The sequence below is a fragment of the Ostrea edulis genome, chromosome 2 (assembly GCF_947568905.1).
Source record: "Ostrea edulis chromosome 2, xbOstEdul1.1, whole genome shotgun sequence".
NCBI lineage: Eukaryota > Metazoa > Mollusca > Bivalvia > Ostreida > Ostreidae > Ostrea > Ostrea edulis.
In genome coordinates this window covers 61,300,331-61,323,889 of record NC_079165.1, presented here as the reverse complement: position 1 = coordinate 61,323,889, position 23,559 = coordinate 61,300,331, and the positions used below count along the sequence as shown (strand labels likewise).

Sequence of the window (23,559 nt, the reverse complement as noted above, 5' to 3'; positions counted from 1 at the left end):
GCACTCTAAGTTCTACTAAATGTACCTCCTACACAGGAGAGCTCTTATCTCGAAACGGGCGTATTGCATGTGAAGGGTCACAAATTTTCACCTACGTATGTTGCATTCTCTTTAGAGGACAGACATGGCCCACATCCATTTCTCTAAAAAGAATAGGCTCTTAAGCAGCAGCAGAGAGGGTTCTTACCAACACCTACCGTAATACGGGACCTCAGTTTTCAGTCGTGTGGAATCAGGGGGGGGGGGGGGGGGGGGGGGGGGGGGGGGGGGGGGGACGCGAGCCTTTATTTTGTGTTGCATGTATTTTTACATGTAAAGCAATATTCACATTGCATTTGAAAAAAGTGGGGCATTAAATAAATTGCTAACTTCAGTCGTAAGACACTTTATAAAGTGGACCTCAGATAACTGAGTCGAGATAACAAATTTTGAGTGAATCAAGTATTTAGAACGAGATGATTACTCGATATGTAACGAGATAGTAAGTCGTTAGAGCGAGAAAATATCTCGTAATAATGAGATCATTATTACGCGATATTACAATTTTTTTTTCTTATTTGACACTAGGTTTTTGCAAATGATGGATATAAAAAAAATAATCCTTTAGGGGAAAAGTTAGGGAGGTATTGCATTATACATTTCAAACCATTTAAAAATCACATATAGAAATTACCCAAATTCTAAAAACAATGAAATCTTGTGGTGCGAGATACACACAGTCTATACATTATTAGTTGGTGTCATATACAGCGATCAAAAGGTGAATACTGGAGCTTCTACAGAAGCATCTTGAAACGAAGGTTTTTTTTAAATTCCCTTTCGGTGATTTTTACATCAATACGCTTTCTGGTCCAAGCAACCGCAATTCGTAAACATAAGCCTTACAACAAACAATGCAACTACCATTGGTACATGTATGTACATGTATTTACTTAATCTTTAAAAAATAAATTAACACTTCGCTATCTATAAACAATGAAATCTCATCACTATTCTGTATTTATCATTATGTAATAAGTGTAATGTGGACTTTAAATTCAAATAGCATGACCACAAATGTCAAATAATAAAAATGAGCTTGCAGATTATCAAGGTTTTATAATGTAAGAATGAGTTGTGAAACACATATTGGGACGAGTTCCTCAATTCCACATCAGTCTATACTGTTAAAAACATATTGATAGAAACATTCCTTTAATAGAAAAAGTCAACATATGGAAGGAATATTTTGCAGAGGTATCAAACAAACCTATAACACCAAATGGAACTGGTCCACCAGAAAAGAAGTTTGCAGAGTATCTATCTGAATTTATTAATGTCTAAACGACTAAAAATTATTGATAATTAATGACATGAAATCAACTGGATTAGATAGTATTTCCCCAAAGAACCTTGAAAAATTAAAATGACTAAATAATTCATATATATTCCTGCAACCCAAAAATGACAACAGTCTTATATCGCAATAGCTCATAATTCAACAATTTATCAACACAAATTTGATGTTTTTAGACCCTATATCAATTACTGCATGTGGTATTGGTTGCAAAACTATGGGGAAAAAATATTCAAATAATTTCATAATTATTTGACTAAAAATAATTCATAGGAATTTAATCTTTAAATAACTGGCTGGTTTTATTCATATTAATATGAATACTTTCAAAGTACCGATATATATTTATAATATGAATTTAATTTCATTTCCATGAAGAATAAGAAAGGAAAAAAAAATTAAGATGTTAGCCAATGCGAATTTTCGATTACTGCACGTTGATTTGCAGTGTTGCAGGTAAGTTAACAATGCCAAACGATTGGGTTTCCTAATATATACTTATGAGTATATAGTAAGTTTCAAATTAGTTCATAGCACTCCAGAAAATAAATTTAGCGCACTTGCATACACATAGATATGATCAGTAGTCGGGCTTTTGCACACTGATGATGAAGCATTCTAAAAAGGTTTCATTTCGTTTCTATGATCATGATCAGTGGAAAACATTACAAAGAAGACAGGACAAATACAGTCCGATGAAGACAGGACAAATACAGTCCGATGAAGACAGGACAAATACAGTCCGATGCTATGTTTATGGGCCATAGTTATTGCTTACTCACAACATTCTTATGTAATATGTATTTGTTTAATGAACCAACCTTTTATCTTAATGGCACATGTATTAATTATTTTTTTACATCATATTTGATCTTTTAAATCAAGCGGTAAAAACTGTTTACTTTCAGAAAACTTAGACAGCATTAACTTAGGTTTTTGCTCATTAAAAGAAGATCATTTGTTGTATCAGGGATCACAGATATGTTTTGATACATTATCGCAGAGCATTACTGGGTAAAACACGCTGAGATCAAGGTTAATCTAATAAGGAATACTATAAAATGTACGCAGATCTTCAAATTTGTCGTACCTGTTGCAAGACTGTTTTTCAGCCGATTCACAACACATGATGAATTTATTTCAGAGATAAACCTTCAGTAGAGGAGTTGATTTTTAGATGGACTGCACGCGGTGCATAGAATTATGTTCAGTAGTTCAAGTGGGAGTTAACAAAAGATAGTGCAACTGTCAATCAGCCTAGGCCTAACGTTTGAAGTACTTCTGGTAAGTTATTCGATAAGATTACGATCACCATGAGTGAGCGTATGCTATATCTTCCTGGTGTGACAATCTGTCCACATGCTGAGGAAGGTGTACGAGGGACTCTCCATTGACCATGGCCGACTCTTTCACGACAGAATGACACCTGTTAACAATACGACACAGTTTCATTCTGATTCTGGACAGAAATTATTTTCAAATTCATCCACTGAATGGCCAATTGATTCCTCTACCAATATGACATCGTCTATGAACATTTCAATGGGGTCCGATCCCTACACGGATTTCCTGGAGGACATTTCCCAATACCTTTGGGTTGTGCTTTCACCAGTGCTGTTCGTAGTCGGTGTGATCGGTAATACGTTAACAATCGTCGTTCTGAAGCAGATGAAGCTTCACAAGAGGCCGCCATTGTTTCTTCTGTTTGTTCTATCTTTGAGTGATATCTTGGTTCTTAGTGTTGGACTTAGCAGGTACTGGATCAAAGAGACCTTTTCAGTAGACATTCGTGCGCTGACAAATTTTGGTTGCAAATTTAATTTGTTTTTTATTTATTGGTCCATGCAACTATCTTCATGGATTCTAGTCTGCATTGTCTTGGAGCGTTGCATAAAAACTAATTTCCCATACCGATATCCACGGATAGTCACCGTGAAGAGATGTTCAGTTTTAGTTGTTTTTCTGATGATAATTCTGGCAGGGGTTGATTTGCACTATTTCTGGACAAACGGCTTAACTATGGATGGTTCAGAGATAGAGTGCAATTCACTGACAGACAAATACTTTAACTTTGAAGAGTTTGTCTTTACATACATTGACTTCTCCGTCCTCTCGGTGGTGCCCTTTCTACTCATGATCGTGATGAACATAACCATAATCCGCGTTTTCCGACAGTCTAGACATTTCCGAAAAAGTACTGTCAAGAATAGACAGACAAACAAGAAACTGAATCGATTCGACGTGAAATTAACCAGAATGTTGCTGTGCACTAGTGTATATTTCCTCGTTGCTACACTGCCCATAAGTATCTATTTTATTGTGGATTCTTATCAGAAAAACCTCACCGATCTCGGAAGTGCGAAAATGGACGTTGTATGGTCCACTTCCTATATTTTCCAGTTCACAAATTACACCATCAATTTCTTTTTGTATAATTTAACCAATGAAAGATTTCGGAAAAAATTCTTGCTCGTTATCAGATGCAGGACAGCGGAAAAGAAAAGGTGAGTATACATGAATTCAAATATATTGTATATTGATTGAACGAAACTTCTGTTCATGTATTGAAAAGATAAAATTCCAAAATATTAGTTTTCAAACTTGTTCCACCGTCCAACAAATTTATGTTTACTTTTTTTTTTTACCAAAGGAAATCCTCGAAGAACGACTTTGTATACAGTGTTCAAACAACAGAAATATCCGTCGTGTCGGAGACTAGCAAGGAAATGGATGACATGTCTTCAGGGGAATGAAATGGAAACTTGGACTCATCTTTTCCAGGACAAATGTGTTTGATGTCGTGTTTTGGACATTGATTGAACGCATTGTTTCGTAGGATACCACTAAAGTTCTGTTATGTCTTCAGAAGAATGAGATGCGACAAATCCTAACTTTAGAACAGTTGGATTTTTTTGCTGGTGATATACTACAATTACTACATTGTTGTAAGATTGGTAAATCTAGTCACTTTCTGCATGGCGGACATGTCTCATTGATGATCTCTGTTAGAATGTTATTTAAGAGTCGTGTTGTCTTTTAAATTTGTAGTATTTGTGATTATTTGTTATTTATTACATCATACCTGCACTACTTCACATGTGCTAGACATCGTGTCTGTCTTCAATCTAGTGTTTTTGAGGTTTGCTTAATATCTGTAGTCCACTTGAACTCCTTTTAAATCAAACGCTTAAAATACATTTAAAATTATATGCCCAGAATGCATTGTGATACAACATTTTTGATGGAAAAATTTCTTTTTCTGAAGATATTTTCGACAAGGTTTATTTTTCCTAATTTTAAAATACATGTACATTAAAATGTTTTTCATTGATAAAAATGAACTAAATGCAGAGGGAATACATGTATTTCGATATTATATTTAGTATACATAAGAATGCACCCCCATTCCAACAAAACGAAACCCCCATAACTACAATGATTTTTAAAAATTGAAAATCACGTAGCATCAATTATTTGTGTATAAATTGAGAAATTTTCGTCCTCGTTTTATTTTTATTCTAATTCGGCGGATTTAAATCGGATTGAGTTTTGCATTAATCGGAATATGAATAAAGTGATGAATAACAGATGGCTAATTAAAATACCCAAAACAATTTTTTTGTGTATATGTACATGTATTAGAGCAAGTGCAATGAATTCCAGTTGTTTCGACTAAAGACAAATATCATAAATTCTTTATTAAATTTTTTAATGATACTAAGGCCATGCCAATTTGTAATCTAGTTCGTCGGATTCGCCGCTTCTATTTGTAACAAATCCAAATTATAATATTATCAAAAAATAATATCCGCCCGCGTGTTCAAAAATATCCGTAAATATTTTTTTTTTAGTTTTTACAACAAGCGCACAAATAACCTTGATGTATATGCTGACAAATGACAGAAGCGCGGGCTCTCGAGAAATTTCCTGTGTAATACGGTTAAGTTATTCATGATGTCTATCTTAATATGTACGATACTTCATAACACTGGATTGGAAGTTGTTCCTTATGCTGGAATCGAACCGGAAGCCGATGAAACTTTTGAAGCACTATTCGATGCCACTATTTAGAGAACATTGATAGCGTATGATTGATTGTTTGATTAGCCTATATATTGACTGAAGTCTCTCTTGAGAATATTTCACTCACATGAAGACATTACCATTGCCGGTGAAGGGCTGCAAAATTTAGGCCTATGTTCAGCGCTTATGGCACTGAGGGATCTTTATCGTGCCAAACCTGCTGTGACAAGGATCTCAGTTTTTGCAGTCCTATCTGAAGGACCGCCCCATTTATTCGCCTCTTACAACAAGCAAGGGGTACTGATCGATGACTATTTTAAACCGGACCGACAGTTAATGACAAATTCACAAAAGGTTTGGTGATGTCATATCAAAATTCAAGAAAATGCTCAAAGCGATGCAATGGATATTGCATTTGCAATGAATGTCAAAACTGGATGTGTCCCTAGCAATATGCATATCTCTGAATCGAAAGTTTGTAGAAATGAAACTTAAATAAAATTCTTCAAAAAGACCTTATCAGTTAAAATATTAAGTTTATGTGATAAACAAATGATATCTGATGATTTTAGATCTTTATTTTTAGGCGCCCGCTTTTTAAAATCACACTTAATTAAATTAAAAATATTTATATTTCTTGTATTCGCTCGCCTCATAATTTTTATCTCCAAAATTAAAAATAATATTTGTAAAATAATTTCGCCCTCTCGCCTCACTTTTTTTGTTTGAAAATCCGAAGAACTATTTTACAAATTGGTGTGGCCTAACCTGTATTTTTTTTTAACTTGGTGAGCATGTTCAAATATTGACTTTCGACTGGGCCTGGAGATGCAATTTGATTTTTTATTTGCTAAATCGTCGGAAACCTATTTGATTAAAGACAATGTTTGAAAGAGATGAAATATGTGCATATTATGTAATAGATATTGTGATACATGTATTTACTTTTCTACAAATCAAAAAAAAAAAAAAAAAAAAATCTCTATCTTGTGTCTCTTGGTAAATATGGATTTTGATACTAATGTTTGAAAAGGTGAAGATAACGAACAGTGATTAATCTCATTACTCCTATAAAGAAGACAAATTTAAGAGTTGGGCAAACATGGACCCCTGGACATACCGGAAGTGAGATCATGTGCCTAGGAGGAATAAACATTCCCTGTCGATCGGTCACACCCTCCTTGACCCTAATATCTTGATCAGGGAAACGGAGTAATTCATAGTCGAAATCAGTGGTATGAAACACGACAGATAGCATTTGACCCAATGATAGGTAGTATTGGTTTGGTAAATTTTATCCTTATAATGACCATGCATTTTGCAAAATACTGACTTTAACGAGACTGTTGACACCCTTGTAATTTCAACTTATTTCTCAGTAGCCTGCCTCGATTTAGAATAACTGATCATATGCAGAACAAACTCTTGTGTATTGAATTAACACCATATGCAGGTGATAATGGAATATTGCTACATAAATATGGGAAGTGTTAATGTCTACTTTCAATAAAATATCTAAGTATGAAGCAGATGTAGAAAACTTTGTGGTGTCTTTTATTTCGAGTTCACTGGGATATATCGAATCGACATATGAATGAAAATGTTAAGGCCATAGAAAGATATTTTTTTTTCTCCTGTAGAAGCTTTTGAATAAATTCTGCCTCAAAGGAATACAAAAACAGGTCAGCCAATAAAGAAGCACAATTCTAGTGCTTATGGGAATTCCAATAGACTGTTGGAAGACCTGTTCACCAAAGACTACAAAGACATTGCCAATGAGGAACTCCAGCATCTTTTTAATGCCAACTTCAGTATGCTTGTGCGTAGAACCAGAGTAGTTTTTTGAATGACTGATCACAACATATGAATATTCCATTTTTTCATTTTTATTGAAGAAGCAACTGTCTATAATGTCAAAAAGTATAGTCTTTAATATATCATGAGAGGTGGTCGTGTAAAGTTTTGAAAACTCATACGTTTTGATGTTGTTGATATGAGAAAAGTTTTGTGATTTCAAATTTACTAAAAATCCACACGCCATATTTATATTTCTATAGTTTAAAGATATTATATGTTTTATGAGATATCTTCTATATTTGATAAGATATCTTATAAATTCTATAATAGATTTCATATGATTTACAGTTTATAAGATATTTCATGAAATATATTATATATCTTATAAACTATATAAGATGTCTCATAAACTTTATAAGATATCTTATATATCAAACAAGATATCTTATAAAGTTTATGAAATATCTTTTGCAAAATAGAGGATATCTTATAAATTTGTTTTATAAGATATATCATAAAACATATAAGATATCTTATATGTTTTATTAGAAATTTCATAAACTTTATAAGATATCTCATATATTCTAAAAAATATCTCATAAATGAATATTTATAAGATATCCCATACTCTTTTTAAGATATCTCATAAACTTTATAAGATATCTTATAACTTTTATAAGAGATCTTATAAAAGAAATTTTATAAGATGTCTCATTTATTTTATAAGATATCTCATATAATTTACAGTTTATTAGAAATCTCATAAACTATATAACATATCTCATAAACTTCATAAGATATATTGTATATTAAACAAGAGATCTCATAATGTTTATGAGATATCTTATAAAATATATGAGATATCTTATGAACTTTCTCCTATAAGATATCTTATAACTTTTATAATACATCTTACAATTTTTATAAGTTATCTTATAAAACATATCTTATATGTTTTATAAGATATCTCATAAAAATTCATATATGATATATCTCATAAAATATACAAGGTGTCTTATAAAGTTTATGGGATATCTTATAAAACATATAAGGTGTCTGATATGTTTTATAAGATATCTTACAAAGAAAAAAATGTAAGATATCTCGTATCTTTTATAAGATACGTGTATCTTATAAAGAATACAAGATATCTCATAAACTTTTGAAAATATCTTATAACTTTTATGAGATATCTTATAAAATTTATGAGATATATTTAAAGACTGAGGAATAAATGTAAAAGCGGCGTGTCATAACTCCTGGCATATATTGTGGTACAATACGTTTCAAGTTTCTCCTTCACAGTAGTTAATATTTTCGTGAGGAGCAAAGATAGGGGCTTGGTAAAATATTTACTGGATACAGCAATGTATCAATGGTTGTAAGAGTTTAAGTGAAGTTTTGGAGTCCATTGTAGGTACGGTAACTCATTCATTCGTCCCATTGACTGGCATATTAAATGAAAGGCGAATATAACGAACAGCGATCAATCTCATAATTCCCACAAAGAATACAAAATTAAGAGAAGGGCAAACATGGACCCCTGGGCATACCAGAGAGGGAATCAGGCGTCAAGGAGGAGTAAGCATTCCGTTGTCCGGTCACACCTGCCATGAGCCCTATAATCAAGATAATCGAGTAATCCGACGTCAACAGTATGTTAAAAACGGCATAACGTTGTTTTGCCTCGAACGACGTAGAATGACGCCGTCATTGGATAAAACGCGTCACGTGATTGTTGTCTAAATTTCTTTAGACGGTGAGTAGCATTTAGACGCGAACATGGCGTACCGTCTGTTTAATTGTACTTCTTTCTTATACATGTTTTACATATAACACATTTTGTCTTTAAAAAATTACAAGGTTTGTTACTGTCTACAAAAAACTGTCGGGTTGTTAAAGACCATAAAAGGCGAGGCGAAGCGAGGCTTCGCCTTCTATCATAATGGACTTTTAAATCCCGACATTCAGTAGATAGTCAGTGACAAACCTAATAAGTAATAGTATGAAACACGTCAGAGAGTATACAAATTAGGTGATGGACAATATACAATGCATAATGTTGAAAAAAAAGATGGCAGAAATGGACTACATGACAATTAGGAGATACATCTTGTTTGCTTTATACATGTATAAGTAGTTTCTAGGGTCGCAAAACTCCGGAACATTGTTTAAGCTATACATGTACAGTTGAACTAGTTTAAATGCAGATGGTCTCCTAGCTCGTGTAATGACACTTTTATGTACTTGGACCTTTACATACTATAAACAGAGTATTTAAACACAGGGAAAAACCCTAATATATCTGAAGTTGTATGAATTATGTATTCGTTCATTTCCTGTAGTACTTTCATATCTACCTGACTCAACTGCTATTTTAAAGAGTGCGATGATAACCTGTACTTTATAACATATCGAGCACGTGTATTCTCTAAATTCCTGAGGAGTGGGTTTACCAGGTATATGAATAAGACTGCAATCATATGGCAAGTCTTTTTACTATTTATTCGAAAAAGAGCTATCTCTTTAACTTTGAGAGATATCTCTCTAATCTAGAGATATATCTCTTACTTTAAAGAGATATCTCTTAAGGTTAAGAGATGTTTCTCAACTTTGAGAGATATCTATTAAATTTAAGAGATATCTCTTTAAAATAAGAGATATCTCTTTAAACTCTCTTAGTTTGAGAGATACCTCCTTCACTTAGAGAGATATCTCTTTGACTGAGAGAAATATCTTTCACTTAGAAAGATATCTCTTTAAGATAAAGAGATCTCTCTTTAAGTTAAAGAGATATCTCTTTCACTTTAAGAGATATCTTTACAAGATTTTGAATGAAAGATATCTCTTAAAACAGAAACGATATCTCTTTCCGAATTCAAGAGAGATATCTCTCTAATACGCAATTTTCGAGTTGCCCAATAGTTCTTTCCCTTTGTAGAACTCTTACGAACAGTGAGACACAAAACATACTATCGTCCACACGCGGTGGGTACAAATGCTTATCGCTGCCTTCATATATTGCCTAAAGGCCGATTATCAGACATCATGCAACCACCCTAACTGCAGGGACACACAATATTAATAAGTTTATTAGTATCTAATAATAAAATAGTTCAAACAAAAATCGATAATCACCATTTTTCTTTCTTTAAAATATCACTCGTGCAGAAGAGGAAATAAAAAATAATTTCATATTTAATTTAATGGCCTAATTCAATCAAATATTCTCCATATGGTCTGTTTAATGTATACCAACGGCTGATATCAACAAAATATATACTTTCATTACTTTCATCCGTATTTACATAGCTAGTCTATAGTATATGTATACGTCTTGTACCCACCCAAGCATTCAACAGAACACTGAACATACCTTTATCACAGAAGAGCTGATATCTCGGAAGTTGCGTATTGAAAGAGATGTCTGATTTGATTTTTAAAAATTATTCATATTAAAGCTCACGGAATGCCCTCCAAAGGGGAAGCGCGCCAAAATTGTGTTTCATCGCAGAAGTTGGAATTGAAGAGATGCAGGTATTTTCGGCTTTCGATGTGCACATATGTGACACATGTATATATGAATGAAAAATACAAACGTCTGATACATATATATTATCATTTATTTACTTTGTACAACACATATACTAGATCTACTGTTCAACACGGTAGAGAGAACCTCCTCTACATATTCAGCTTTTTAGATCATGTGCACCCCTAATACGTCATACAAAAGGCGAAAGTCATACACGGGAGTAACCGTTGTAGTCAATTCATTAAGGTCATGTCTTTAACTTAAAGAGATATCTCTATTACATTTTCTGAAAAAGATATCTCTAACTTTAAGATAAATCTCTTTTGCATCGGTAAAGAGATATCTCTTAGATATATCTTTAACTTAAAGAGATGTCTCTCTAACTTTACGAGATATCTCTCAAAGTTAAAGAGATATCTTTTAAAGTTAGAGGTATCTCCTTCAGAAAATGTAATAGAGATATCACTTTAACTTCCAGAGATACTTCTGTGCAGTATATTAAAATCTTACATAGAAAAGGAGTAAGATAAGAAAGAAATACGTAAATTTTCATCAATAACAATACATTGTGTGTTTTACAAAAAGGAATTTGATGGATCATGCATGAAAACTTGCAGGAAAATACTGCTGTGACGTTAAGCAGTAATATTATAAACTATATGCAAGTATTTTGAAAGATATTGATAAGGAGAGTTTTAAACAAGGAAATTAACGTTTCAGCTGATTGTGAACTTTCGTATCTCAAAATGTTGATAAAAATTTCAACAAGTTATTTGCTGTTCATTTATGCAGACATGACATAGTCTAAAATTTTAATAAGATAGTACTGACAGTTTAGATAGATTTTGTGATAACGGGGCTCAATTTAAACAGATTAAAGTTGTTAGACTATGGGAAAAGAGGTATTTATTGATGTTCTCAGGGTGCAAAATTGTAAATTATTCAAGAACAATAAAAGGTGTAAATGTAAAGGACGTGTTGGGTAACCAACGCTCCCCAAGACACCCTGTCATTGTCATTTCTATTTTTTAAATTCTCAAACTTCCTTATTTGCAATTCGGTATTCAAACTGTCACATGCCAGACAACCAATAATTCAGGTTTGGAGAGGCACACTTACAATAATGAAAAATGATAGCTCGGTCATTATTTGCTTGTGATAAATCGATACGCATCTTAAGAAATTATTATATTTTCTTAAGACTTTACTGGAAGTGATATCCTGTCTGGTGCATGAACTTTTCTCTCTCCATTATAAAGTTACTGTCTCTGCCAATTGCAAGTAAGCCCGATTAAATATTTTTGGCACATTGTCTGTCTTTAAGCAACATTTAGACCAAGAATCAGCTTATAATGTTTCTTTCTTTCATCCAATAAGGAACTCGTGACCGTTCTCTCCGTTTCCCAAATACCGGTAACCCCAGATCAACATTTACTTACATGTACCTTGGTGCTGAGGAAGAGCTTTCTATGGATACCTGATTAGATATAATATTATTATGTTAAAACCGTGCTATTATTAATCCAAACCAGCATTGTAGATTAGTGTGTTTTCATGTAATCATAAAAGAAAACATGTTAAGGTTTAAAAGCTTGTCATTTATCTAAAATGACGAAAACATGCGAGTCTTAAAAATAAATACAGAAACAAATTAGCTAGGAGACACACCCGCATTGACTAGAAATGCGAAATATTAAAGTGTCATAAACAACAATGTTCTCCCAGCCATAATATTGTTACAAAACGCAAATGCGATAACTTACAATATGAATCTTTATTGGAAACAGGTGGTGCAAAAGAGGCCAAAAATGGACACAAGCCAAAATGTCGTTATTTTTTATGTTGTGATTGGAGTGGAGGTGGAGGGTCTAATACAAGAAAGACAACGTAACACTCATTAGGGGAATAGAAATGGTCGTTTATTTGGTAAATAAAGGCAGGGAATAAAAGAACCTAAAAGTACAAGCAGACAAAAGTAATGCATATTGAAACAATGGTATAATACCTAAAGGATTATACAATAATATTTAAAAATGTGTTACATCATAAAACAATCATTGATTATTTACATTTGCAATTAGAATTACAAAAATTGTACACCCTTATAGAAAGGACAGATGTGCACAATATTCTTCATTATTACTGTATCCCAATTTTTATTTGCGGGTACAAGCACTTGATGGGTCCGTGCCTTACAGTGAAAGATAAGCCGTACGTTTAATTATATTATATTCTAAAGCTTCTACATGAGAAGAAGAAATATCTTACTGTGGCCTTCAACTTCACACTTAGATATATCGACGAAGTTTTATCTATTGACAATAATCGTTTTCATTCCTATGTCGATTTGATATATCTCTGTGAACTCGAGATAATAGACACCACGAAGTTCTCCACATATGCTTCGTACTTAGATATTTTATTGAAAGTAGATATTAACGGCAAACTAACGACTTCGCTTTATGACAAACAGGATGATTTTAGAATCTCCACCGTCAACTTCCCATATTTATGTAGCAACATTCCATTATCATCTGCATATGGTGTTTTAAATCTCAACTGATTCGATACGCAAGAGCTTGTTCTGCGTATGATCAGATTGTGAATCGAGGCAGGCTATTGACAAATAAGTTGTTAATGTTATAATGTCACAGGGGGTTGCAACAGTCTCGTTTAAAGTCAACAATTCTATGGTAGTTATAATGATCTAGATTGCCAATACAACCTATCATTAGGTGAAATGCTGTCTGACGTGTTTGAAACCGATTGTTAGGCCGTTCTTGACCACTGATTTTGACTACGGATAACTTCGATTACCTGATAAAGATATAGGGCTCATGGCGGAGGATGTGATCGGTCGACAGGAATGCTACTCCTTCTAGGCACCTGATCCCACCTCTGGTATATCCAGGGGCCCGTGTTTGCCAAACTCTCTATTTTGTATTGCTTGTGGGAGTTATGAGATAGATCGCTGTTCGTTGTGTCCACCTTTCATTTAGTACTATATAAATCAAAGTAAAACGAGTCAACCAAAAAGTGACCTTCACTCTTTCATGTAAAACTTTGTTATCGGTTTTCCGGAGGCAGAGGCATGCCGTCCCTTGGATTTGTCTCTTTCTTCATGTCGATGGCCATTTAGTGCTTTATATAAATTTTGCATTTGACCTTGGATCCGACACTTGTAAGTGTATAGGGTGTTGTTGGAATCCAGTCCTATCATTATGACTCACTTCATCATATTGATCCACCTGCATAACGATTTTCTTGTCTGCTTCATTTTTTTTTACTCCCCCTCCTATTTCTTTATTACTTATGTTTTTGTATGCGTGTATTTGTATTGCTTGGTTCGTTTCCTTTGGTTGACTCGCTTTGATTTAATTTGTTCATTGCTAATTATGCGTATTATTCGATCTTACTTCATTTCAGCCTTGAATTTATTTTCTAGTTGTAGCTTTATTGTATTGTTTCGGCCTTGAGTTTCGACCTTGGATTTTCAAGTACCATTATTGTATTGTTTCGGGTTCCTTCACGTAATCATGTCCCTTTTAATAAAGAACAGTTCAAGTCACGTTTCGGTTGACACGCGTTAATTTGATTTCTTTAGTGCTGAATATAATAAGATTTAAATCTGAGAAGTGTGTTTTAATATGATACTACTTTCACAAGTGATAGAGATTCATTCTTCATTTTCCAGATCTGCATGCAATTTAAATTATTGAAAGAACGACTGGGAAAACCTTGGTGAAGAGTGATGTACAATCGCAACAAAGCTCTTTATTTCATTTTTTAAATACTGATAAGATTTCGGAACATTGAATTTTAAGTGAATAATAGTTTACTTTGAAGGTCACTAATTTCACTTGCAGAGAAAGTGAGGTAGATAATGGTCTAGTTAAAGAAGGCAAGAGTTGATTTTACTCTGTGACCTCTGAAGGGAAGTAACTCGATTGGAAATTCCTCTTTTGATCAAAACCAATACTCAGTCACAGTCACTGACAGTGGCTGAACGTTATCATCATTTTGATATTTCTATTTTTACAATATGCATACATTTAAAAAATAGTTTAGATATACATACATGTACATACATGGCGACTGTGACCGGTCAATAGGGGGTACTTACTCCTCCTAGGAACCAGATCTCACCACTGGTGTGTCCAGGGCTCCTTGTTTTTAAATAGTAATTATGAGATCGATCACAGTTTCACTTCACTTTTTCATACATGTATTCAGCATAGATAGCGATTTAACAGAAAGAATATATATATATATATATATATAAAGCACTAAATAATCACAACTAGGTACTGAAAATTTTCGCCCCAGCCCGGGGTCGAACCAGCGACGTACGGCACCCACCGCCTAGCAAGATTGTCAAACCAGTGCGTAAGTCCACTCGGCCACAACGACTTCCCTAAGAAAGGAAGCTTTGTTATGCTCCTAAAGCGCTACTTATACACACTGATGCAATCCCACACAGTCGCTGTGTCATTCAGTGTTTAAGATATTTTATAAGGAGAGTGGATCTCTCGATGCAATTGTATAGAATATTTAATATAAAGCACAAACAAACAATTATAACACCCAACCTTATGTTTACCCCTAGGATCTAAACGATACTCTGAATGACACAGCGACTGTGTGGGATTGCAACAGTGTGTATAAGTAGCGCTTTAGGAGCATAACAAAGCTTCCTTTCTTAGGGAAGTCGTTGTGGCCGAGTGGACTTACGCACTGGTTTGACAATCTTGCTAGGCGGTGGGTGCCGTACGTCGCTGGTTCGACCCCGGGCTGGGGCGACAATTTTCAGTACCTAGTTGTGATTATTTAGTGCTTTATATATATATATATATATATATTGTAAATAAAGAATTCGGTATTTGATACAAAACACAAAACTCGAATAACATTTCACTGTTATAAATGTTATTCGAGTTTTGTGTTTCTTGACTTTTATTATTATTATTTATATATATATATATATATATATATATATCCAAATGGTTTTAAAATTAAATCACAGTATATATATATATATATATATATATATATATATATATATATATACCTGTATATTTTTTGTTTACGTGTAAATATAATTTTTTTATATAACGATAGAATGTACATCTGTTTGAAGTCTAATTATAAGTTTAATTAGAAGCACCGTGTAAATACGACTTAGATAACAGTAGCCAAATAATCGCCTGCCGATCATTTGAAATATTTGATGATCAGCGTTTGTTTGTGATCCTATCGTGCAGCGCTACATTGACAAATAGACAAGCGACCCAGCATGCACCCTGTTTCCTGATAGGAAATTACACCTTATTATAGTGAATCTGCTCCATGAGTTGTGACGTTAATAATTGTTGCCGTTTTTCAGGGATAACCGTCCATGTTTTGATTCACAATTTATGGGAAATCACTTCCGTTTTGGAACATTTTTGAAATGGAGAATGTAACGGATAACAACCACACAATGGATTCTACGATCCAAGACGTGACTAATACTACGGTTGATTTGAATACATACGAGGATCTGAACGAAAAAGCAAACAACATATGGAAAATTATCTCTCCCGTTCTGTTCATAATTGGAATGACAGGAAACACGCTGATTATCATAGCCTTAAAGAAAATGAATTTCCAACAGAAGCCTCCTTATATTTTTCTATTTACCTTAGCTCTACTTGACATGACGGTTTTAAGTGTTGGTCTAAGTCAATACTGGGTGAAGAATACGTTTGATTACAATCTGCGACTAACAGGACCAGCTGGCTGTAAAATCAGTCTCTTTGTCATATATTGGTCAATGCAGTGTTCTTCGTGGGTTCTCGTTTGTGTTGTGTTCGAAAGGTTCCTAAAAACCAAGTTTCCACTCAAGTATATGAGATTCATTTCAATACGTAAATGTGTCTGTCTTATAATACTAGTCGTGGTAATATTGGGTGGTGTAGACATGCATCTTTTAATTACGAATGGAATAACCTATACTGGAAATGAGACTGACTGTACGTCTTTAAACACGCGGTACTTCAATTATGATGAATACGTCTTTGTTTGGATTGATCTCACCTTTGTTTCTATTCTCCCGTTTTTACTCATGATTTCAATGAACGCCGTCATGATTCACGTCCTTAGACGGTCTCGTCAATTTCGAAGAAACACCGTCCAGAATTCAACAACTAATTATCGTATGAACAGATTCGACAGGAGATTGACAACAATGCTTTTAGTTACAAGTGTCTATTTTCTTATTACTACTGCTCCGATATCTATTTACTATATAGTAGACTCTTATGACAAACGTCCGAAAAGCAAATATACTGAGGCGGTTCTACATCTCATCCGGACCATTTTTTATTTGTTACAATTTTCAAATTATGCTATGAACTTCATTATTTACAACTTATCCAATCAACAGTTCAGGAGAAAATTTTGGGGAGTTTTAAAATTCAACTCACGTAATTCCAGGTAAAATACCTTAATTTCTAGATAACAAATTAAATTCTACTTTTCACTGTTTAAATACGTAACAGACATTTCTACGAAAAGCAATTTAAAGTTCTTAAATATGATCTGAAATATATCCAGCATTTGCTAATATCTTACCAGGAGAATTGAGGAAATCGTAAGCAAAAATGACTATTTGTGAAATGTTTAAAACTGCAAATATTGCAATATTTAAAGACTCCAAAGGAGAGTTTTCTGTAATTGTTTATTTTCTTTTAAAGCTACCAAAGAGGCTCGTCCTGGTCAGTACATTCCCTTTACAGTATAGACGCAATGGAAAGCTCATTTCAATCCATAACTGTACACAGCGGACACACGAACGGGAATGTGTTACATGGTGAAGCAGAGGGAAGTCAGAGCGAGACCTGACAAACCAGAACACTTACAATAAAATATTGTCTAGATTATTAAATGGAAGCCCTTTCCCATGAAATATCTGTGAAGCGATTTTTATAAATGTAATGGTTAAACTACATGTGTGGAACAACTAAAAAAAACTCGACAACAACAGAGAATAAGGAGCCTAGGAAATCGAATCAACTGTACAACGCACTCGTCAAATCAAAGTGGTAATTTGTTATTGGAAGATACTAAGTGAATAAAAGTAATACCTAAAATTTGGTTTAGAATTGAACGATCAATGGCAATTGGTTGACAGCTTTCTATCAGGAGGGAAACAGAAGGTGAACAAATAATTCCCAAAAGCATAAATGAAATCTAGTACACCCATAAAATGGGGCTAAATCACCTCACCATTTATGTCAGGGGTCCGAGTCCACTCATAGCTATGGGACCACATTTTCAAGTGTTGTGATAATGTAACAGTGCATTTCCTGACAGATACTTTCAAACTGATTTTTATCAAACCCGCCGATTAAACTGTACCGTTTGACTATCTATCTCATCTGGACAGCTAAGAAAAAAAAACACGACATTTGTACTTTTTGAATCTCGAGGAAAAAAACTTTACTTTCATTTCAGGAATCCAGTGCAGATATGAGATTAGCTTGATTTCACTTGACTAGGTTCTTGGACAAGATTAACAGTGGTGTAAATATGATTATATGTATGTTATAGGAAGTTACTACACCCTTTCAATTGCATAAACGTGATTATTTTCAACGTAACATCTTTATATCTATAAATACCGAATGACTTCGTATGATACTGTGCAGATTGTCTCCTTTTACAGCCAATAGTTTTATTCTTGTAAAATTGCTGATCACCGTGGGGGGTTTCCCTACTAAGATTAACTTGAATTTGATAGATAACGCACTGATAAGAATTTAGTCATGCTGATAAATTATTGATATGATAAAAATATCATATCTTAAATAACGATCATATTTCAGCTACTGTAAACCAAACAAATATTCTGTAGCTACTGTAATATGTAAACTAAACAAATATTCTGTAGCTGCTGTAATATGTAAACCAATCGAATATTCTGTAGCTGCTGTAATATGTAAACCAATCGAATACTCTGTAGCTACTGTAATATGTAAACCAATCAAATATTCTGTAGCTACTGTAATATGTAAACCAATCAAATATTCTGTAGCTACTGTAATATGTACACCAATCGAATACTCTGTAGCCAAAGAAAAATTAGAGAGAGGAGGGTTTAGTGAAGATGCCTTTAGCATGGAAAATCAAGTAAAATTAATCATTTTTTTTAAAGATATCTAGTAATATGAAAATTGGAATTATTTTCAAATGGAATTTAGAATACACAGTAGGTATCATATTTCTTCCCCATGCATACATTTGATTACATAACTACATTATAAGCTTTAAATAGTTGGCATTGAAAAACTAATCTATATATATTTTTCAACAAGAGACTTACGGACCCAGCGCTCACTTGACTCATCTTACTAATCTGATATGTCTGAATTCTGAAACATTAAAGGTGTAACTCTTTACACACCTATTGTGGACCTCCTCGGGCTCTAGGGTCATGAAATAAAAAAAAAAAATAAATCTACACTACATGAGGACAATAGCATGTCAGTTAACTAAATTTCCTGAAACGATAGCATTTTTCTCTTATCACACCTCAGACAAAATTGTTGAAATCTAATTGGTCAGATCTTGGTCACATGACGCCGTGAAAAAAAAACACGTATTATGCGAGAAAAATCAATATATGCACCCAGGGGTGCATGAGCCGAGTTGCATGGGATACATTGTAAAGTCAGGAATGATGTGGCATAGTTATAATTGTGAATATTCGGATTTAAACTTTTAGAGTTATCATGCAGATCCAGATATTTCTAAAATTTTCAATCTTTTTTAGGACTGTGACCTTGACCTTTTTTCTCCAAAATCAAAGTCTTCCTAACCTGCTATCCAACAATATAACAAAGTTTCATTTGATTCAGTTTTAAACTTTTCGAGTTACTGTCCAGAAACCATATTTGTCTGAAGTTTTCAATCTATTTTCGGTCACTGTGACCTTGACCTTTGACCTTTTTTCTCCAAAATCAATAGGAGTCTTCCTTACCTGGTACATAACAACATCTTTAAGTATCATTTGATTCGGATTTAAACTTTCTGAGTTATCATCCGGAAACCAAATTTTTCTGAAATTTTCATTCTATTTTCGGTCACTGTGACCTTGACCTTTGACCATTTTTCTCCAAAATTAATAGGGGTCTTTCTTACCTGGTACCCAACAATATATCAAAGTTTCATTTGATTAGATTGTAAACTTTTTGAGTTATCATCCAGAAACCAATTGTTGACGCCCGCCCATCCGCCCGCATCACCAAACCAATAGCCGAGTTCAACTTCGTTGCAACTCGGCTAAAAATCCGTATTGAGCGAATAATTTATTGTCGGGTTCGACTTGCCATTTATTCTTAAACAAAAGGAAAAACATTTGACCAAGGTGGCAGGGGACAGTTTCTTTGGTTCTGAAACATGTGGATAGGGGGTATACATCAAAGTCAGATTATGTCAGACTAATGAAAAATCATATTTCCCTTTTATGTCCATACTTGTATTTCATATTAGTGTAGTTAATAAATTATGACCCTAAATTACATGTAATCTATAAATACTAGTGCTGGTGCACAAAACATGCTCTGAGCAGGTTCCCCTTTTTTGCTTTGCTTTTCTCTCATTTGGGCTAATCCGCACCACCCCCGTACCATCACAGTACCAAACATGGGGATTTAGACACTGTGCACAATCAAGAACCCCATCTGCCCTTCTAAAAAATCTACCTTTCATATGGGGCCATCCATCTTCCCTCACAGCTACAGACCTTTTGCTGGACCCTGCCAATCTCTACCCAGAGTTGTCGTTCCTTGCTCTCACTTACACCTCTGTTAACCTCTCAAAATAAGCAATGTTATTCCACATGTAAATCCACTTTTTTTTTTTACGGCTAATAAAACTAAGAACTATTTTATAAAATATCGGGAAAATGTAGGACAAGCAACTATTTGTATATTTTTTTTCATTACTATTTATTCTTCATGTACCTACATCCTATGTATAGGCCTGGTGCAATAGAACTACGCAATATCTACGTTTCAACCCAAATCAATGCTTCTTGTGTCACAAAACAACTTGACATCTGCTCAATATTTATTTATTTACGTATATTTTTGTAACTGAAGTCAAAACCATACTTTATTTGAGCATACGTGCCATTTTACAAAAATCTTGTAAAATCCTTGAGACGTTGACAGAGGTGCAAGTGAGTGTAAGGAACAATAACTCTGGGTAGAGATTGGGACCCTGCATGTTTTCACCGGAATTTCTTCAGCAACTGACCACGTGTCTTAGTTTCGTATTTGCACCCATCTATATGCTAGGAATCATGGTGACACCTACATGTTGTATATCAACATTTTTATTAAGCACTCAGCTACATTTGACATGCATCCTAAAATTATTATATACATTTTTACACATGTAATATCACTTCAAATATGGGGTATTTCCATTTTTTGAAAAAGTTGACCGGGCCTATAGTGCGAAACTGTCCCCTGCTACCTAAGTTACCTCCACATATACAGTTAGAGGTCTTCGACGTGATAAATTCGTTACACAGTTAGTTAGTGACCTGATACGGAAAAATACATAGTGTGAAAAGAAACCCCGTATCGGTCTCGGCGAGACCGATACGGTTTTCTTTTCACACCATGTATTTTTCCGTATCAGGTCACTAACTAACTGTGCAACTAATAATGTGCTGCATCTAATTTTTTACGCCTTTTGTCCATAAGCTTCAATTTACACTACTTATTGCCATCCAGGTCCCGGGGATCATAGTTTGAATTAACTTGAATCTGTAGTAAGATTTTTACAGACTCATTTTATTTTCATTATTTCCCAAATTGGAACCATAGGAAATGAGCATATGGTCCTTCATTTGAACAAATATGTAGTCCCTTTACTTAGTGATATTTTGTGCCAAGCTCGTATGGAACTGACAAAGTGGTTTGAGAGAAGAAGCTGAAAATGTGAAGAAAGAAAAAAAGAAAGACGACGCCGACGAATATATTTTGATCAGCAAAGGTTACTTGGGCCTATGGTATGGTCCTATACACTATCAGACACAAGTCAACGATAATATCTCATTGCCTGTTTCCTTTCATATCTAATGTATCGTAGCAATTAGACCCTTTTTAAACAATCCGTTTCCTCAACATCTGAAATAATTTTAGAACTGAGATACTCTCAATATGATTTTAAATTTTTGTTCAATGAAAGGAAATGTATCAAGTAAATCCTTTATCATTATTTTCTTTGTAAACGAGTATTTAAAAGGGAAGTGGTACAATGACATTATCAACCCGACAACGTGTCCTTGTAGATATGTCTTAAGTACACTGTAACGTCAACGTTATATGTTTCCACGAAATAGAACTGTATTTACTCAGAAGTTGATATGTAATATTTCTTATAATCATAAATAGAGCAATGGTGATTGTAATTTTCCATGCAGATATATTGTATGATATGTATATTTCCTCCCTACACACATAATTACATCATGCCTCTTTCTCTTCATCCCAAACAACTCATTCAGAAACTCAATTCATAAAAAGGTGTGTTTATAACAATAACTATTTCTGTGAATACCTTCTAAAGATATATAAATAATATGTTGTGGATAATTCGGTTTTCATTGACTTAAAACAAATTCATTCACTTCGTTGAAAAAGCCTATATCAATAGCACGTACTGAGCCACGGGAGTCTGAACAAGCCTATATCAATAGCACGCACTGATTCACGGGAGTCTGAACAAGCTTATATCAATAGCACGTACTGAGACCCGGGAGTCTGAACAAGTCTTTATCAATAGCACGTACTGAGCCACGGGAGTGTGGATATATAGTTACTAAAATTTAAACAACGAGAAAACCTCTGGATTAGAACAGTAGGCATTGCTTTTCCATATGGGTACAATGATAATGTAGAAAATGTGGGAAATCTTACATGTCCACATGGGAATACTTAGAAATATGAATGTGATGGGATTTTTCACAGTACACAGACGAAGCGTAGTCATGGATATCGATCAAACAGAAATCTAAACATACCCAATGTCTCATCTATAATAATTGCTCCTTCTCCAAACGCTAGCACTCGGGAGGTGAGTCATCTTTGGATATGACCTTCAAAACGGAGGTCCCGTGTCACGGCAGGCGTTGGCACGTTAAAGAACCCTGAAGGCCCTGTACGCTAGACATAGAACTGAATTAGTGGTACTTCATGTACGGTTGGTGAGATCAATATGAGTGAAAAAATTCTAAAGAAAGATACATAAAACAAAAGAACAAGCAAACAAGAATACATACTGAATTCTGTGATTATAAATGTTGCCCATCTTAGGAATTTAAACTACCGCGTGATACAACTGACAATTCTTCCTAATCACACCATCACACCGAAATTTAACAGCAAAGGAATAGATGCCTTTTCAAAAGCAACATTCTTGGTCATAAAAAATGTTCAGTCTTGTATTCCATCATATTCCAAGTTCAAGTTTACAGGGCGTATTTCCTACAAATATGCTTCTACTATTGCATCTAAAAAAAATTAATTACAAACTCTGCTGTGCTTAGGTAGAGACCACCTTAACGAAAATCATCTTACGTGTTCTTGATCTCCTTCTTTCAGTTATACTCTAGCTGGATATGACACTACTGTTAATGTAAATAGTGTTGACTATGACAATCTGAGATCACTCATTTAAAAAGGGGCTAGCTGATATTCAGGGATTCCCAATTTTTCAATTGATGAAGTCTGTGGTAGCTTCTGCTGTTTGTTTGTTTCACGTCCCTTCGAGAACTTTTCACTCAAATTGAGACGTCACTAGCTGTAGGTGAAGT

The 23,559-nt window shown here is 34.1% G+C and overlaps 2 protein-coding genes and 1 long non-coding RNA gene across 3 annotated transcripts; 2 read left to right on the top strand and 1 right to left on the bottom strand.

The window, feature by feature from the left end:
• The first annotated feature begins 2,474 nt into the window (after nucleotides 1-2,474).
• LOC125681888 (neuromedin-U receptor 2-like) lies at nucleotides 2,475-4,388 on the top strand. The gene is made up of 2 exons (XM_048922141.2): nucleotides 2,475-3,840; nucleotides 3,987-4,388. Exons 1-2 carry the CDS (start codon nucleotides 2,696-2,698, stop codon nucleotides 4,087-4,089), a joined length of 1,248 nt encoding a protein of 415 aa, XP_048778098.2. The 5' UTR covers nucleotides 2,475-2,695; the 3' UTR covers nucleotides 4,090-4,388.
• Nucleotides 4,389-10,763: 6,375 nt separating this feature from the next.
• Nucleotides 10,764-15,274, bottom strand: LOC130051836 (uncharacterized). The gene is made up of 2 exons (XR_008800103.1): nucleotides 14,770-15,274; nucleotides 10,764-12,168 (listed from the first exon to the last, which is right to left on the bottom strand). It is a non-coding gene; the product is annotated as an uncharacterized LOC130051836 (long non-coding RNA).
• A 707-nt stretch (nucleotides 15,275-15,981) lies between these two features.
• On the top strand, nucleotides 15,982-18,331 carry LOC125682284 (kappa-type opioid receptor-like). The gene is made up of 2 exons (XM_048922751.2): nucleotides 15,982-17,165; nucleotides 17,426-18,331. Exons 1-2 carry the CDS (start codon nucleotides 16,141-16,143, stop codon nucleotides 17,571-17,573), a joined length of 1,173 nt encoding a protein of 390 aa, XP_048778708.2. The 5' UTR covers nucleotides 15,982-16,140; the 3' UTR covers nucleotides 17,574-18,331.
• The last annotated feature ends 5,228 nt before the right edge of the window (nucleotides 18,332-23,559 follow it).